The following is a 16,255-nucleotide window of genomic DNA, read 5'->3' as shown; positions in this document are numbered from 1 at the left end:
CTACTCTCCCGGAGTACTCAAAGTGCTGTATACAACATGCCTCATTCACCCATTCATACAAGCACTTCTAAACTCAAGTGCAAACTAACAAACTCCGATGAACACATCAGAGGGCAACTTGGTGTTAGTATCTTGGATACTAACACTAACTAATACCAAGGATATTTGGCATGCAGATTGGGGAAGCCCAGGATCAAACCACCAACCTTCCAATCAGTAGCTGATCTGCTCTACCACCTGAGCCACATCCCATACTGGTGTACTGATGATCATTTCAGACTGCCTCTTCTTCCTGATCCTGCCAGTCTTTTTTCTTGGCCCTGGTTTTGAAAATGGCCGTATACCTGAAGAATTGACTGTCTGAGCTGTAGACAACCCTGAGGTACTAGGTTCATCTAGAGGACAGGACATAAATAGTAAGGAAGTCATAAGTCCCTAGGAGAGTTGGAGGACAGCATGGCTGGGAACTTGCAGATCTTAGTGATGGACCTGGTTCTGGGCGGTCTTTGATTCGTGACGGTGCATCGCTACATTTCTCAAAAATGTCAGAATTGAAGGGCGAAATATCTGTGGACTGTAAACCAGATGGAATGGTTTTGGGTGTTGCAGCTGGAGGCAGAGCAGCCTCGACAATCCCTGGAATATAATACATGATCATAGTCTTGGCAGAATTCATCTTCATCCAGGCAACACTTGCATTATTTCCCGTTTTCTTAAATGGGTCATAGACACTGCGATCCAGTGGATGAGGTTCATGGGTGCAGATGGGATGGAAGGTAAGCGCCATGATTCCCCTTTCCTCGCAGAACTGGATAGCTTTCACTGATATATGCACTACCACACGCCTTTAATGGTTTTTCTTTATTTTCATGACTAGTTGCCTCTGCTCTCCTCTGCAACAGGCTGTGGTTCTGCTTCATAAAAATTGTAAACCATGTGCTTCTCACCACATGATTGTGGGTGTTATAAGTTACTGTGAGCTAATAAAAAAAACTTTCAGACCTAAAAAAAGAAGTGGAATAACGACTGAGTACAAACATTTTTTTTAAATTGGTCAGGCACCTTTGCTAGTATTCTGTCTAACTTATAACCAGGTCTGCTGTCGAAGTCGAATAGTCAACCAACACTTTTTCCTGCGCTTCGGAGAAAGCTTTATTGCTGCTATACTAACCTACCAAGGATCACGGGGTCTCTGTCTCACAGCTTTTTGCAGCATCTACTCAGTGTTACATGGCAGATGTTCCTTTGCCACTGATCTGACTGCCTTCAGCAGCCACACCAGTATCAGTATCCCTTTTCCAGGCAGCTGGAAAAGTATAAAAATGAATAAACTCTTCTTTAGGGAAGGGGATGGTTGTAACACTTAAAAAATATGTTACAACCCACCCTACCATTATCTGTTAACGGCTTTAGCATTGTGGTTTGAAATGATCAGGGGGAAAATGCATCACAGTTTGCCTAAGAAACTACAATTTCATCTACTGTAAGTCACACTGTTTTGCAGTTTAAGCACTAAACAAAGTTTAGCACTAAACCTGCTCAAAAGATCAACTTTCTTACCTCAAAATCAGTTTTCCCCCCAATAAAACCTGCATGCAGCGGTTTCCAGCCATGACAACCACCATGCAAAAACAGGGATTGTGTCATGTGGGCAAACACTGAAATGATCGTGAGACTCCTAGCGCCTTCCTCATTGGTGACATTTGTGGTGTTATGAGTCTCCCCTAGTGCTTTTCTACTCTGCTCGAACACTCAGAGCATTTTATACTCGAGCCTCATTCATAAAGGGTAACACCATCCAGAGTAACTACCATTAGAATCTACTGTCAGAGGCCATAAGACCATTTGTAACCTTCACTTTGCACTTTCTGTACCGTGATGATCGTTACATTCTGACTGAAACTACTCAAAAGACAAAAAGGAATGAAAGGAAGGTTGGAGATTGGCCTATAATTAGCTAAGGCAGCTGGGTCTAGAGATGCTTTCTGAGTAACAGTTTAAATACTGCCACCTTAATGACTGCTGGTACATAGCCCATTAATAGAAACAGATTGATCATATTTAAGTTTAACCATTACATAGTTTTAAATGCATCACCAAAAGGCAAAGATGGTGCAGCAGCAGGGATACACCTGTCATGGGGAAGTGATGTGGCCACTCTACGTCTCAAGTCTTTTAAATTAGCTCTGCTGAGCTGGATCCTTCCAAGACCTTTGTTTTCTCTGTAGGAATACATGATGAAGGAAAAACTTCCTAATTATGTGACTTTGGCCCTACCTTGCTTTTTTACTTAAAGTTCTTAACCACAAGTGTGTTTACTAGGTGCGTGAAGTGTCCCTTGTATCCTAGGGGCAGACCCAGCAGGTTGCTGAAAATTATTTTTATTTTACATTTTGTTTCTCAGCACCACTGTTGTGGAAGCTAATGGGGTTCCTTATAAATAAACAAATAAACCACTACAGACGAGTTTAAAACAAACAAGATGATTGAAGTGGATACAGTAGCTGTAATTCAAGAGGTTTAAGAAAAGTATTCATTTTTGTTTATAATCAGAGTCAATTTTACACACGTGACACATTTTCAGTCTCAAAGGCAGAAAAAAATATCTAACAAATAAAAAAAATATGTAATTTTTACACAATGAAAATTGTGCAGTCACTAAATGCCTCACGTCTGGAACCCATGAACATCACCAAATGCTGCATTTCCTCCGTTCAGAGAATCTGCCAGCCCTTTACTGTAGCGTCCCTCAGCCATATTTTTTAATCCAGTTTTGTCTTTTTCCCCCAGCAGAGCACAAAGTGACAGACTAGTTGATACAATATCCAAATTCTTTGCCTTTAGAAACTTGTTTGCTTTTGCAGTGTATATTGTGTCTTTATACATTTGTATTATAACAGGCAGCGTGGTTTGTGAATGCGATAACTTAAGAACAAGATGATGTAGGATTTTAAAATTCATACCACAGGTGTACCTACTTGGCATGTTAGATGAGTCAGAATCTCAGTGACCTTGGATTTAAGGTCAAGGTCAGGGGTCACGTTTTCTGAAAATCCTGTGAATGCAATAACTCAAGTAGGAAGACACTTAAGATTTTCAAATTGATACCAAACATGCATCTACTTGGAGGCTGAGGGGCGGCACTGGCAGCTGACACAAACACGTTTACAGTCATTCACTCGTCAACATCAAAGGCCGGAGACGGTGATCACATCACAGATTTATTAGCAGCTCAGAACAAACTCTATAATCTCCATCTTTGTAACTCTGGCACTAAATAAATGAAATTTAACTGAATTGAATGCAGCTGTCTGTTCAACAGACCAGACTGGTCAGTGACTCGTGTCTGAGAGGATTCCAGTATTTGAGTGAAGTTGAGCCTAAAATGACCAAAAATCAAAAACTGAACTAGATGCATTTGAGGTGAGTTTTAAATGCAGGCTGCAGACAGTCTGTGCTCTGAACATTGGACTGATTCTTATACAGCGCTTTTCTACTCTCCCGGAGTGCTCAAAGCACTGTGTACATGAACATGAATGAACATGCCACATTCAGCCATTCACACCCACTCATACAAGCACTTCCTTCTATACTTAAGCATTCACACTAGGGCTGCCACAAACGATTATTTTCATAGTCGACTAGTCACAGATTATTTTTGCGATTAGTCGACTAATCAGATCATCATCCACTGGACGTAAAACTACAGCTTATTGCACCAGCAGCATCTGCTCTTATATAACTATCATTAGCTTACAGCTTTAAGTGTGTAAGGTATGTGCTAACTAAAAATAAAGACAAGATGATAGTTTATTAAATTTTAATGAAATTTGCAGATTGTTTCAGTGAAGTTTAATAAACTCCTTGCTATCTAAAATATAACAGGACACCGGAGTAAATTCTCGAGCATCTCACACTTCTGATAATCAGCTGTCTGCTTGACGTTTATTCAGCTGTGTAAAAACTATAACTTTAATCTCAGCCAAACCGATTTACTCAGGAACAAATAAAATACTAAAAAAAGCCAAACAATAACATTTTAATTTATCTAAGTGACTCATATATCATGTTTAACCTGAGTAGCGAAAGACGGCGGTGGGTTTGAAAACAATTTGCCGGGAGTCCGATGTTCTCACGGCTCTAGTGAGCGTTAAACCCCGGCTAGCTATCGAGCTAGTGGGTAACAGACGTCTCTGAAAACGTCGGAGCGCTTTTGAAAATATGCGGTGTCTTGATAAACTGAGCAGATATTTGAGGTTTACACAGCTACATTCTTGCCTGAAATATGTTAAACGTTTATTTTGTGACCCAGAAAGAATAATAAGAGTAACATTAAAACTAACTAGCTGCCGCCATTGTTGGAAACTGAGCTGGGCTGCGCTATGAATTCTGGGACACAGCTGCTTCTTCTTCGGGATTTAACGGCAGCTGGCATCCTTGTACATGCAGTGCTGCCATCTTCTGTTTCAGTCCGTTATTACACTCTTAAATCCTGCTACTTATTCCTGCGTCTTTTGGGATCTTACAAAGCTTCAAACGATGCGTCGACTATTAAATCAGTCGGCGACGATTTTAATAGTCGACGTAATCGTGACTAGTCGACTAATCGTGGCAGCCCTAATTCACACACATTCACACTCTGATGAACGCATCGGAGAGCAACTCGGGGTTAGTATCTTGTCCAAGGACACTTGACATGCAGACAGGAGCCGGGGATCGAACCACCAACAGTAGCTCAGTAGCTGATCTGCTCTACCACCTGAGCTACAGCCATTTCATTTGTTCACATTAATAAAATTCAGAAAATTAACAGATTTATCAATATGACAACACTATCATTAAATTGGGGATTAGATGAATTACAATCAAGTATTTCACTTTGTGTTTGAGGCAACACAAAGACATTAGATGCTCTTAAAAAACAAAAACAATCTAATTCATGGAACGAGGTCCCAGGAATCCTAAGGATCTGAAACATCTGAGATCTTAGGGATCTTGGTCAGTCGGTGGCTGATCCGATACCTGCTGATCTCTAATCTGGATTATAACATGCTCTGAAACCAGTTAGGCATGAGTTGCCATGGTAATCTTCCCCAATAAGAAATGATCCACCTTTGTAGTTCTTAAACCACTGGGTTAGTTAGCTGCGTAAGAGCAATCCAGCTTTGTAGCACAAGTCAGGTCCAGGAAGATTTGACCCCACATCTTGTTTCAGTATAATGACATTGGCGAATACAATATTAGGGAAACACAAATTTAATGAAAGTTAAATAAGTGTTATGAGAGCAAGACATAGTATCTGAATGTTGTCTTTAATACTTGACATTTTAGATATTATATAGCACTCATGGCTTCACTACATGTAAATACACCATCACATGTAAAAATGTCATGTGCTGGGTTTCATGGTCAATAAAGCATCAAATCCCTCCTAGTAAACTTCAACATTTAGCACAGACGGAGGTTGCAGAATGTTTCGTTACACGTTACAACAGTCCGAGCTACAATGTGCCCTGTACGTGGTTAGAGATTACAGCTGAGCACAACATCCAAACACATTTCAGTGTGCACTGAGGCGTTTGTGGCAGTCTATTTCAACGGCCAATTCCATGTAACGGCCAAAGAGGTAGCGCAGCTTCCACTGTAACACACTGACGATGATGGAGGGAAATAAAAGAGAACAGGATGAGGACAACAGAAATATAACCCCATCAGCACCAAGGTCATTTTAATGAAATGCATAACATATGTAACCATTACGGCAATCGAATAATCTGCCAGTGATGGCTGTGATGTCATTTTAATTATAAGGAAATAATATTTCTCTTCAACAATCAGTTTAAAGCCAAGTTTAACCTCATGTTATTGCTGGGATGTATCCATCTAAAAACAAACATCCACACAAAAAGATGACAAAGACGAGGACAGACCTGAAACAACTACTGTACCAAACACACCGACAACGATAAGACCATTACATAAACAACATGCAACATTACTGTATTCTGGCACAAAAGTCATCCAAGTGGAATCTTTATGAGTGTTAGTTAGTGTGCATGAGTTCAGTGTGTGCCAAAGACATTATTTAGGTCTGAGTCATTCTGGAAACGTTAGTAAGAGGGCAAAAAGAAATAATTAAAAACAAAATAAATCTCAGAATCAGTTTTGGGTTTGTTTTGTTTTTAAATATACAATAAGTTTTTGCACGTATCAAATTGGTTTTAAATTTGGTGCCTTTTCACACCGGACATACAGACATACGACGTCCGTGTGAACATTTTGTGCGTTAAAAATACTTTTGGACTACCTATTGCTAATGCAGCCGTTCACACCAATCGTGTATTTTTATTGGACGAATTTGCTGAATTTATTTTTGTCAAACCAAGCTTGACTCTTCAGATGTTTTGGATCCGAATAAACTGATCTGACCAACCAAATCGCTGTATTTGGCAACAAGCTTGCTCATAGCTGCATATACAATGATACAGAAAGAGGAAAATGTTACCATTTTTACCACAGACACACTGATGAACACTGGTCTGGCTCACTGGGCTCTCTGAAACGATTTCTCCTCCTCAGATCTGTTTCCAACTCTGCTAACAGCAGTTCAAACTGACACACTGACATCCTTCAATATGTATGGAACTCGTGACACAGCTTCAGCTGCTGGACAAAGCCATAAAACTCTCTCTGCTGAGAAATGGATAAAACCTAGAATCTGGATTTCTCCTTTTCTCATTTAGGAACATCACCACTTTATGTGGACTCCGTTTTAATCGTTTGCTGTTTTAACTGTTTGGAGTTTGTTGAAATAATTTTGTGAGCTTTAAGCTGAGATTCTGGCAAAATATATATATATTAGGGGTGCAACGATACACAAAATTCACGGTTCGGTTCGATACTTTGGTGTCACGGTTTCATATTTTTTTGATACAAAAAAATGTTCATGCTTTTTTAATTTGTCATTTATTAAAATTATAAATATATATTTTAACTCAAAAGTACAGTTTTTAAATTTAATGTTGCTGAAACAACAAAGTAATAAAAAATAAATCTGATTGAGGAATCCCTCATCTTTGGAAAAGAGAGTTTATTACAGAGAAATGGCTCTTTCAAAATAAAAGCTCTACTAGACGCTTCTTCTGGGCTATATTCTCAGCAGCATATTAAACATATCAGGTCCCCATAAGGAGAATCCTGTGCTAACGGCTGTCTAAATGACTCGGGTAAAGTTTGTAGCATGCATGCTTGTTGTCTGCTTCCACTTGTCTTTGCACTAGGATGCTGTCGGAGTAAATGTGCAGTCATATTCGTTGTGTTCCCACTAGTGCTGTCAGCGTTAATCTGAAATGACGCTAACGCCACAACACGGCAAATCTCCGTTAACGAGCTACCGCGGATCGCCCCGTGCGTGGGGCTGGACGGCCAACAAGCTAACAAGCTAACACACTAGTTCCCACCCATGTAATTGAGCATTGCGTGGCACATCCAACATACTGTTTTACTTTAGTCCATGACGCGCTTACCTTCAGGGTCATACGTCACATGAAAACCAAAATAATTCCAAACGCCAGATCTGAATGAGGGTGGGGGAGGTTCAATTTGCCATGTTGCAACGAGCTTAGCTTCTGTCTTGCTAGCTTGCGCTGCGCTCAGTGGATCTGCGCTCGACAGTGCAGCCTAGGCGGATAAGTCGAACGCAGATCCACTGAGCGCTCAACACAGACAGCATCATCAGAAGAAAAGTTGATAAAATAAATAAAAAATTTTGTATTGTTCGATACATATGCGTACCGAACCGAAAGCACTGTATCGAATGGTTCAATATCGATACGAGTATCGTTGCACCCCTAATATTTATATGTAAAAATGGATACAGGATTTATTGATATGGTTTACATTATTCTAACTAAATATGATTTAGGGTCTAAAGTCCCGTTTTTTTGGCCAGGCCTTCTTTTCGAGGTTGGACTTCAGGTAAATATTGACAGGTTGTCCCATTCCTGTAGGTGAAACGTCACCAGCTACAGGTAGAGACATCCATCACCTTGTATTCTTGTGATAGCCTTTCCCCGCCCCATCGTGTGAACATGTGTACATGATCCTCCTCAACACCCCACCTCCAGCAAAAATCGACCTTCAAAGATGGTAACATGCATCACAACAAAAACTAGAAGTTAACCAAGTCGAGCAAAGGCCAGAGAGCAACAGGCAGTGTCATTAGGCCACTCCCACTCCCATCAAGGCCACCTGAATCACCAGAGTACAACCAGAAATACACAGAATGGTGACTGGTGCCCCCATGACCCCAGAAATAGCCCACAATATTATTAAAAAGTTAGTCATTCATAATTTCTGTGCATTGCTGCATGAGTGTTTTCACCAGAAAGTGGAGTGCAGCCAAACTATATTTGTTATGCACAGAGCATCCAGAAAGCATTCACAGCACTTCGCTTGTTTCACATTTTTATCTTAAAGCCTTTTTTCAAAATGGATTCAATTCACTTTTCACCTTAAAAACAAAAACCCCGCCGGTTCAAGTCTGGCTCCTGGCAGGGCCACTCGGGACATGATAAGAAGCCACTGCTATCCTGGCTGTGTGCTTAGGGGGAAGATGAACCTTCGTCCCAGTCTGAGGTCGGTACAGAGTGCTCTGGAAAAGGTCATCAAGGACGTCTCTGTACATTGCTGAATTCATCTCCCTCCACCCTGACCAGTCTCCCTGTTCCTGCTGCTGAAGAACATCCCCACAGCATGATGCTGCCACCACCCGGCTTCACTGTAGGGACCGTATTGGTCAGGTGATAAGCAGTTCCTCGTTTCCTCCAGACATGACGCTTGGCGCTCAGGCAAAAGAGTTTAATATTTGTTTCATCAGACTGGAGAATTTAATTTCTCGTGATCTCAGAGTCCCCTCAGGTTCCTTTTGGCAAACTTCAGGCAGGCTGCCACATGCCTTTTACTAAGAAGTGACTTCTGTCTGGCCTCTGCGTATAAATGATCAGTGCTGCAAAACAGCCAGTCCTTCTGGACCGTTCTCTCTCCAAACAGCAATGCTCCAGTTTTTTTGAGTGCAACCATCTGGTTATAATTGCTAACTAAGGCCCTTCTACCTGATCCCTCAGATCATCTGGGGAGCTAGCTCCAAAGAGTGAGCTGGTGGTTCTAAGCTTCTTCCATTTACACATGGAGGCCACTGTGCTCACTGTGATCTTCAGTGCTGTGGAAATTCTCTACCCTTCCCCAGATAGGTGCATTGATCTATGGAAGGACCAATCAAGGCCTTCTGTATCTTGAGGTAGGTCAGGCGGTCTATTAAACCCCAGCACTTGTTCTATTTCACTTTACCAATTTCTGCACCCTCAATTTTCCAATGGGGATATACAAATGATCCATTTTGTGATAAGGCATGACAAAATATGGGACAAGTGAAGTGGATAAATCTTCAGATATCTCTACATTAGTGAGTGTGGAACTGTGTGCAAGTGAAAGAAACAAAGAAAGGTAGTGACTAACTTCTTCAGACCAGCTATGAGGTACATGCTCCGAGGCAAAAGCAAGTAGACCTGGTCTGTGAGCACAGCATGGATGATCTTCTTTGCCACATAATCAGGATTCAGGATTGGTAGCAGTTTTGGCCACCTGATGAACACAAAAAAGAGACAAAAAAAAAAAAGCACTGAACTTAGCATTTGTCAAGTTCTCCATTTCAAGTTCTCCTGCGACAATCTGGGTGGGTAATCAGATATTTGGTTGAAGGTTACAGAGGGTAGATTTTTAAATGATTTGGAAAATTATTACACTTTATATAATTCATGTAATTAATGCACTACATCTGCTTACATGATGTGTATTATAACATTCATCACACCAAATATACAACATGTAATTCTAATTTTAAACAGACTATTGGAATCTGCACAAACAGGCCCCCTAAAAAGATTTTACCCTTCAATAATGCTACAAATGGCAACTCTATGAATAGTTACACCGTACTAGCACCAGGTTTGCCCCCGTTTTGCTGTCAGAAATGCCTTAATGTTTGTGCCATAGATTAAACAAGGTGATGAAAACAGTACTTAGATTTTGGTGCACGTTGACATCATGGCCTCAGCTGCTGCCGATCTGTCGGCTGCACGTGCATAATGTGAACCTACCACATCCCAAAGCTGCTTCATTGGGATGTGGCAGCTGAAGGCCACTACAGTGAACTCATTGCCATGTTGAAGAAACAATATTGAGCTGACTGAGCTTTATGACATGATGCCTTATCTGGCTCGATGCACTGTGGTGATACAGGGATGGACACTGTGGCAACAATACTCAGTACCAACTGAACACTATTTAAACAGGACACACACACACCGTAACATCTCCACAAGCATGAACTGACATTCTGACATTGCCATCCAAACATTACAGTAAGGGAGGAAATTTTACTGTAAGTCACAGTAACCTTGTTAATGTTGCCTATCAGCTCGTCACCCAGACAGCTGACACTCACTGGTTATTAATTTCTGGACCAGTCTCTGCCATCCTACAGATGCCTGGGTGGGATTAACCCCAGCAGATCAGCAGTTTGTGAAACACTAAGAAGCATGGTTTGACACCATGCTACATGCTACATGCTACATTCAAAGTCACTGAAGTCTCAGTTTGATGCCAGTCAGATCCTCAGTTTAAACTTCAGGCAGTCGTACTGACCATGTCTACTTGCCCAATTGCATTGTATGGTAGGCTGATCACATGTTTGTGTTGAGAGGCAATTGAACAGTGTACCTAATAAAGTGGCTGTAAGCGTGTGCCCAAAAAAAAGGAACCTCATGTTCAGTCGTGTCTGTTAACATGTGGCTTAGCACTTTCAGTGCTGCCAGTCCACTTCCATCACATAACCTGTGGTCTTCTGTTCCTGGTTAATAACCAATATGTTTGGTTACTTGGTCAGCAGCTGCTGTTTTTGTGTGAAACTGGAAGTGTAACAGGACTTCTAGTCCTCATATGTGTCAGCAAGGTGGTTTGCGACTATGTGCTAGATGGCGTCTTGGGACACCTTTGCAGAATCTGCAACTTAGGTCATGTCAGCTGGGGTAGGCTCCTGTCTCTGTGGACCTGCTGCTTAGGCCTGTTAACAATAATCAGAGCCTCTGTCTACATTGGCCTTTTCTAGCCACTGGTAGCACTTCTTGATGTCAGCACGTCCTCGCCCAATGGTATCATGCAAGGGCTTGGTCCGACATCTTTATGCATCTTCAGCTGCTTAAGGCATTCTTGGAGCCACTCATCTGGTGAGGTGGTGATGGTTGGTGGGCTGGCGCATCTCTGATGATGGCTCAGACACTCCATGCTTTAAGAGGAGTATGCACCTTGACAACAGTGGCATCTATCTCCGTTTGTAGCATGGAGGAATATTGGTGTGACACTAAGAAAAACTATTGTAATTCTATTTCGAGAAAAAAAAGTAAAAATATTCAGATTACGGTTATTTCGAGACAAACTGCCACAGCTACAAAATGCCTTGTATAGACAGTTAGTTTTACTAACTGATCAGCATACTTGTGATGCAACTGTTGGTAGCCTTGAATCTGTCCATGAACAACCATTTCATGCTGTATAAATCCATTCTTCCAAGTTTGTGTGGCCATAAGCAACTTTCTGCACCATCTTTTCAATGTCCTTGTACTTGACCCAAAAGAGAAATAACTTCATTCCTTGTTACTAAATGAGATTCTGAAGTACTACGTTATAAACTTATAGGGTACAGCAACTGCCGCAGTTTGTCTGGAAACAACCATAATCTCCACATTTTGACTTTTTTCTCAAAATACATTTGACTTAAATCTCAAAATTTCGACTTTTGCAACTTTTATCTCTGTTTTTTTGTAGATGATGTGCTTCTGTTGGTATCAGGTGGTGAACTCCATCCCACATCGGAGTGGTTAACAGCCAAGTATGAAGCAGAGTGAGTGAGAAGTCTGAGGCCATCATCCTCAGCTACATAAGGGTGCAGGGCCCACTCCAGGTCAGGGACCAGTTACTGAGGAGTTTAAATATCCCAGGGTCTTGTTCATGAGTGAGAGGAGTGGGAGATCGACAGACTGATTCGTTCTGTGGCTGCAGTGATGCAGCACCTGACTAGTTCGATCAGTCAGTTGTGGTAAAAAAAGCACCAAATATAAAAGTGAAGCTCTCGATTTACGGGTCAATCTACGTCTCTACGTCTCCCCCCCCCCCGTCCACTAAACTCACAGGCCGAACAAGGAGCTGATCAGAAATGCAGCCAAGAGGCCCATGGTGACTCTGGACGAGCTGCAGAGATCTACAGCTCAGGTGGGGGAATCTGTCCATAGGACAACTATTAGTCGTGCACTGCACAAAGTTGGCCTTTATGGAAGAGTGGCAAGAAGAAAGCCATTGTTAACAGAAAACCATAAGAAGTCCCGTTTGCAGTTTGCCACAAGCCATGTGGGGGACACAGCAAACATGTGGAAGAAGCTGCTCTGGTCAGATGAGACCAACATGCAAAACGCTCTGTGTGGCGGAAAACTAACACTGCACATGACTCTGAACACACCATCCCCACTGTCAGATATGGTGGTGGCAGCATCATGCTCTGGGGGGGCTTCTCTTCAGCAGGGACAGGGAAGCTGGTCAGAGTTGATGGGAAGATGGATGGAGCCAAATACAGAGCAATCTTGGAAGGAAACCTCTTGGAGTCTGCAAAAGACTTGAGACTGGGGCAGAGGCTCACCTTCCAGTAGGACAACGACCCTGAACATAAAGCCAGGGCAACAATGGGATGGTTTAAAACCAAACATATCCATGTGTTAGAATGGCCCAGTCAAAGTCCAGATCTAAATCCAATCCAGAATCTGTGGCAAGATCTGAAAACTGCTGTTCACAAACACTGTCCATCTAATCTGACTGAGCTGGAGCTGTTTCAAAGAAGAATGAGCAAAGATTTCAGTCTGTAGATGTGCAAAGCTGGTAGAGACAGACCCTAAAAGACTGGCAGCTGTAACTGCAGCAAAAGCTGGTTCTACAAAGTATTGACTCGGGGCTGAATAATTACGCACACACCACTTTGCAGTTATTTATTTGTAAAACATGTTTGGGATCATGTCTGATTTTCGTTCTACTTCTCACGTGTGCACCACTTTGTGTTGGTCTTTCACCTGGAATTCCAATAAAATTGATTCATGTTTGTGGCTGTAATGTGACAAAATGTGGGAAAGTTCAAGGGGCCGAATACTTTTACAAGCCACTGTACAGGTTCTTAATGACACCTGTGACATTTGAAACCATAAAAATGGAAACCATGTAGCATGACCTACTTAGTTTGACATCCATCGAACATTCCGGTGTTGATGAAGTACGGGCATACAATCGTAGTTTTGACACCATCTTTCCCAGTTGCTAGCAGCTCAAGACCCACAGACTCTGCAAACCCTACTGCAGCAAATTTACTGGCACAGTAGTCTGCAGAATGAAGGTATAAGACAAAGCATTACAAAGAGATGTTCCTTAAATAAGGTTACTTCACCAATACCAGAAAGTGTATTTGTTTAGTTAAAATGATCACGTATGGGAGTATGCACTTTTACACTGATGGCTTAATAAATAATTCAGTCCTTAATAAAAACAATAAATAGATTAAAGAATACGTCATGTTCTCAAGCTCCACGTGTCAAACAGGGGATTCATCCAACACATTCAACTTTAGAATTACTGAGATGCATCACATGTTTAGGGAAGAAAACACACCTGCCAATCCATTGACTCCTATTAGTCCAGCAGAGCTGGCAATGCTGACAAGGTGCCCATGATTGTTGGCAATCATAGCAGGAAGGAAGGCCTTGTAGGTCTGAGGGGAGAAAGAAAAGGGGGGGGGGAAAAGACCAAATCACCTGCTGTAACAGAAAAGGTCGTATTCATTCTTAAATTCTACTAAAGAATCAACTGGAGACGTTAATGCCAAATTAAATATCACAGTGTTGTCTAATCTGCTAGTAAAATCATGTGGAGACTTGTCCATGTCCTTTACTGACTGACCCAAAAGTGAGCCATGATGTTGACATCCATGGTCTTCTCAATCAGTGAATCAGGAGCATCCATGAACTTCTTTCCTGTCACAATGCCGGCGTTGTTCACTAAAATGCTGACATCACCCACCTCTCGCTTCACCTACATGAAGGAATGAAGAAAAACCATCACGTATGAATAAATATCATTTTGTAAAAAAGATACTCCAAAGTAAAATGTACAACAGCTGTAGGATATGCATGAGGAAAAGAGATTCTATGATTTCCCAAACAATCTGTGTTGTCTTGAAATTGATCTGTGATTTAGACGAAGAGCTGTTGTTGTTCTCTCAGCTGCCTCAGTGATGCACAGACATAACTCAAACATACAGCGGTGTGAAAAAGTGTTGTCTCGTCAGTCCACAGAGTATTTTCTTAAAAGTCTTGGAGATCATCCAGATGTTTCCTGGCAAAACTGAGACGAGCATTTATGTTCCTTTCGCTCAGCAGTGGGTTTTGTCTTGGAACTGCTCTGCAGGCCATTTTTGCCAAGTTTCTTTCTTATTGTGGAGTCATGAACAGTAGCCTTAACTGAGGCTAGTGAGGCCTGCAGTTGTTGTTCTGGGGTCTTTGGTGATCTCGGATGACTCCTCTCAGGAAAAGCCGGCCGACCAAAATTACCCTAAGAGAACAGCGAAGGTCCACTACAGTTTCATGCTTTTGCCATCTGTGGATGATGGCTCTCACTGTGGTCCACTGGAGTCCCACAGCTTTAGAAATGGCTTCATTACCTTTTCCAGATCTCAATTAGCTTCTCATTTCTTCCTCAATGTCCTTGAATCGTGCCATGTCGTCTTGTTTTTGAGGATCTTTTTGGTTCTATTCAAAGTGATTTCTTGTCACACTTGCACACTTGAGAACAGGTGTGGCAGTAATCAGGCCTGGATGTGGCTAAATTGGCATTGAACTCAGCGTTACAATGCTGTGAGACACCACAATGAATTTGTTATAACGGGGGGTTTGTATACCAGTATATCAGTTTAAATCAGATTTAAATCAGATCAGGGTATATCAGTTTTTCCACATGGGGCCATGTAGGTATGGATTTTTCTTCCCTCTTAAAAGCCTTCCTGTTTGTGTGTCATGTAACTAATATTTGATCATCTAATATTTGAATTTCTTTGATGAGCTCAAACATGCAAGTGTGACAAACATACAAAAAACCTGAAATCAGGACGGGGCCAACAGTTTTTCACAGCGCTGCAGGCTCAGTCTACATAACATTTAGATTCACTTTTTAGTTAAATTTTAAATAGCACCAATTCACAATTCAGTTGGAGATCAAACACACACTACATTATGTTACACTGACTAGAAAATATTTCATTATGGTACACAAAATAAAAGCCTCCCAATAAAGTGATAAAACAAAGATCCTGTCAGCTTCCATCTTAGAGAAAACCTCAGACAACAAACTGAATCAAGAGAGAGTATGCAAAGAGAGAAACATGTTTGGATGGTTACAGTTACACTTAAAACGGCCCGTGGTGGCTCCTCAGCCGGAGCGGGCGTGGCCAAGGTAAAGCGATCCCACGCCTGTGACGTGGACAATGACACCACGAGTAGTAACGCCGCTAAGCAACACTACCGGGGAGTAGTGTGAGTGTCCGTTCATTTACAGCTTCCTACACTGTATATTCATTCTGTTTACATTTTTCAGTGTTAAATCTTCCTGTGAAATGCTGATCTAGACCCAAACAAACAAGACAGAAGGCAGGAAGTGATGCTTGTACTCGATGGTTATTGCTGACTCATGTTTCTACACATGAAAGGACAAATCAATTATTTAACCGTACTGCTAATGTATACAGATGTGTACAAAAAGCAAAAGTCTTAATATAAAACATGAATTAATTAATTGCTGAGTCAGAGAAAGGTGCATTTTAGTCTTTGGATTATTTTTATTATTGTTTTGGGGTTTTTTGCCCTAAAGAATTATACCTAAAATATGCGGAGCTTCACTTTAACGATGAGGGAAAAGCTGCTGTAGGAGCCACTGTGATTAACACGACTGCTGTCATTGCCACTTTGCACCAGCATTTCAAATAAATGAAAAGTCAACAATGCAAAGGACGGCATTACTCAAGCTGTCTGCAGCTAATTTTAATTTTAGTGTATCACTATGTGTGTGTGGCTGAGTGTGAGAGAGCGAGTTACTCATAAGTGCAAAAGCTCCA

At 41.5% G+C, this 16,255-nt stretch overlaps 1 protein-coding gene across 3 annotated transcripts in view; it reads right to left on the bottom strand.

Moving 5' to 3' along the window:
• Positions 1-16,255, bottom strand: part of LOC101474670 (short chain dehydrogenase/reductase family 16C member 5) — a 29,523-nt gene that overhangs the window by 6,770 nt on the left and 6,498 nt on the right. For 2 of the 3 annotated variants that reach the window (XM_014411248.3, XM_024805998.2), the window contains exons 3-6: positions 14,050-14,181; positions 13,762-13,861; positions 13,332-13,476; positions 9,517-9,642 (exon numbers count right to left, since the gene is read on the bottom strand). In XM_014411248.3, coding sequence (XP_014266734.3) covers positions 9,517-9,642; positions 13,332-13,476; positions 13,762-13,861; positions 14,050-14,181 — 503 coding nt within the window. Of the gene's footprint in view, positions 1-5,293; positions 5,652-9,516; positions 9,643-13,331; positions 13,477-13,761; positions 13,862-14,049; positions 14,182-16,255 lie in introns of those variants that run through there. The other variant, XM_014411249.3, reaches the window with a different exon arrangement.

This window comes from Maylandia zebra, linkage group LG18, assembly GCF_041146795.1.
Source record: "Maylandia zebra isolate NMK-2024a linkage group LG18, Mzebra_GT3a, whole genome shotgun sequence".
NCBI classification, from domain to species: Eukaryota; Metazoa; Chordata; class Actinopteri; order Cichliformes; family Cichlidae; genus Maylandia; species Maylandia zebra.
This window is presented reverse-complemented; position numbering and strand designations above follow the sequence as displayed.